Below are 3028 nucleotides of genomic sequence, written 5' to 3'. Positions count from 1 at the left end.
ATTAAATAAGCTATAGGTTGACATTATTTTCATTCTAAAAAACAATTCAAAGACATCACTACTTGTTTTCTTGTTTCCTTCTTTATTCTAGTATTCCAATCGCATGGTAATGGGAAATTTGGTATATAGTGTTGGTGCATGATCGACAATTCTCCCCTCAAGCAAGTTTCTCACTCCTCCTGTGTTAAACGGATCTATAAAAATGCGTGTTTGAATTTTTGTCATAGTAAACCCTTTCAATGGTTAAGTTAGTTTAAGAAGATATAATTTCCTTAAGAATCAAACTGTGTATCTTGTCCTCTGGGTATCTAGTGACTTTTATAATGGGTAGCTTCTAACATTGCTCTTACCCTCATGACTACCTTTTATATATTAATGTGTAACACTCAATCATTAACCATCAATAACGATTCTTTATTTATAACATATTACATCTGCTTGATTATCCCATAGAAGATACATAATTGACTCACTTATGGTATCTAGTTACTTAGGTGTATGCTGCTTTGGGGTGATCTGGCTTGGTCGAGTGCTAAGCTACCCAAAGTGTCCATTCGAGTAGGTCTTTTCAAGTAATTCACTATTCAGTACTCATACAGGATTAATACAAATGAAAATAGGATGAAAATACAAATCAACCACAATACCAAGAAATGAATCGAAATTTTGATAAAAGTAGGATTCAATTTCCATAAAAAGTTGTTATTCCCATGATTAAACCAACCCAACTAAACTATTGAATTAAAACATGAAAGGATTCCTCATTCCCCTTCTCCATTTTAGCATTCCAAAGCCTTTGACATCCATCCATAAAAACCCCGAATCCTTGAATTAATTATTCTCATGGGTGGTGGGTCAATGTAAGTACTATTTAATTTCAATTGTATGCACGAAATATTTCTATCAATACAAAACCAAAACTTCACACAAACCCCAAAAAGAATACCATTTCAAAGAACAAAAGAATCAATTCCTAAACAAACGCCAAGCTGCCATAACCAACTGTGAAATGCTGAAGAACTCTTAGTATTTATCCTCATCAGCAGTGGCATATTCTCCAGTACTGGGTGCCAGCAGGCCTCTTGATGATCGCGATGACACCTCGCCGCCGGCAGGCAAATCCGAGATGACAGCAAGAATGCGGCGAATGCTAGCAGACCGAGCAGGCTTGAAGCTGAGAGATCTCATCTTGTTCTTGGAGAACACGTCTGAAGAACTCTTAAGGATCAGAAAAACCAGGCCTTGAACAAGAGCGAACACCACCACCTTGATCAGCATATCCGCTGCAGAGCCCTCCATAAATGCCATAGTTTCTGAAAATTTGCAGGTGGGGAAGAAGATTATGAGGAATGAGATATGGGTTTGAGGGTGTGAGCAATGCATGAGAGGTATTTATAGAGGAGAAGAGGCTGCTGCCAAGCGGCCAGTTTGACTTGTAGCAGGCCAAGGGCTTTTCCTCAGGGGCCATGGAAGTCCTTCTTTGACTGCAAGAAAGCATGAAGAAACTGCAAATGGATTAAATTATGCAGGTTGAAGAGGTCATTGAAGTCTTTGGATAATACCATAATTCTTTATATCAATTGGTGTGTGACCCACCTCTTGAATCATTCAAAGGTTAGTGGAGATATCATTTTCATGGAGAAAATGAAGGAAAATTGAAGGGATGTGAAAGTGATTTGCTAGAAAATGAAATGGAGAAAAAAGTATTGTGTGTATATCAATTGTGTATATTAATTAATAGTAGAGAATAATGAAAAGAAATCATTAAACCCACTAGGAGAGAGAACTATAGGTTTTAATTATAATGTAACTCGAAATATTTGTTGTGTTTTCAAATTTTTATTTACAATAATTTATTTTTAATTATTCTCTATGTTTATATATCATTAATTTTTGAAACAGCTCAGTGAAAATAATTTAAAATATTATAAGAAAATACTCTATTTTAAGAATAGTTCTTAAAAAAAAAAACCCACTTTAAGAAGAATTGATTAATAAACATGGTTTTAGATTTTTTTTCTTAAAAATAAAAAATGTTTTTTAAAACCGTTGCAAACTTGCACATATGTTTTCATATTTAAGTTTTTAGATTATTTTATTTTGAAAATAATGAGAACTTTACACTTACATCCTCCACGATGTTTTCTATTTCTCATACAAAGCAAAAAACACCTAAAAAAATTTAGATTTATTTAAAAATATCACATTATTTTTTGAAGATAAATTAAAATTCTGTTTTGAATTCAAAATGTGTTAAATTGAAGAAAATTATATAGATATTTATATATTTTCCATATTCGTTTCTCCAAGGGTTACATATTGATGAGTCCGAGGGATAACAATCTAGAAAGAAAAAACAATGTGAAACCTACAAAAATAAAAGGTTGTGATGAGGTCATGAGGTGACCTTAGATATATGCTTTAATGCTTAGTCTTTGAATTAAGCCTCATTTTCTATATCCACTTTTCCTTGTAAATGTTTTGAATTCAAATAAAGGAGGCTGATTAGTATGAAACTTGCTAAAGAGATAATAACTCCACACAATTTTTATTTTTTTATGATTAAAGGTGTTTTCATGATTTAAAACGTGTCTACAAAGTTAAGAGAAGTTTATATATATATATATATATATATATATATATATATATATATATATATATATATATATATATATATATATATATAGTTTTAATAACTTTGTCATTTATCCGATATAGGATATCACAGACATTTTCAATGCAGACATGAGATTGTAGAACTAAACTAACAAACGCCCCTTATAAGGTCAAACAAACTATCATACTTGGGTTGAAGATCAATTCTGCTACTATTTGTAATGACCTGCATCATACCATATAGATATTGTTCATTTTAAACCTAAAGAGACTTTAACGATTTTAAAACATATTTACAAGATTAAAATGAGTTTATATGTATATAGTTTCAATAACTTTATATTTTATCTAACATGGAAAATCATATATGTATATAGAGGCTATAATAGTCAATCACACAATCCAACACAAG

At 31.4% G+C, this 3028-nt stretch overlaps 1 protein-coding gene across 1 annotated transcript; it reads right to left on the bottom strand.

Moving 5' to 3' along the window:
• Positions 1–848: 848 nt before the first annotated feature.
• LOC117916880 lies at positions 849–1355 on the bottom strand. The gene has a single exon (XM_034833086.1). The coding sequence runs from the start codon at positions 1306–1308 to the stop codon at positions 1024–1026; it is 285 nt and encodes a 94-aa protein (XP_034688977.1). The 5' UTR covers positions 1309–1355; the 3' UTR covers positions 849–1023.
• Positions 1356–3028: the final 1673 nt, after the last annotated feature.

The sequence above is a fragment of the Vitis riparia genome, chromosome 6 (assembly GCF_004353265.1).
Source record: "Vitis riparia cultivar Riparia Gloire de Montpellier isolate 1030 chromosome 6, EGFV_Vit.rip_1.0, whole genome shotgun sequence".
Lineage (NCBI taxonomy): Eukaryota > Viridiplantae > Streptophyta > Magnoliopsida > Vitales > Vitaceae > Vitis > Vitis riparia.
Note: the sequence above shows the minus strand (reverse complement) of the source record. Positions and strands in the feature narration are given on the sequence as shown.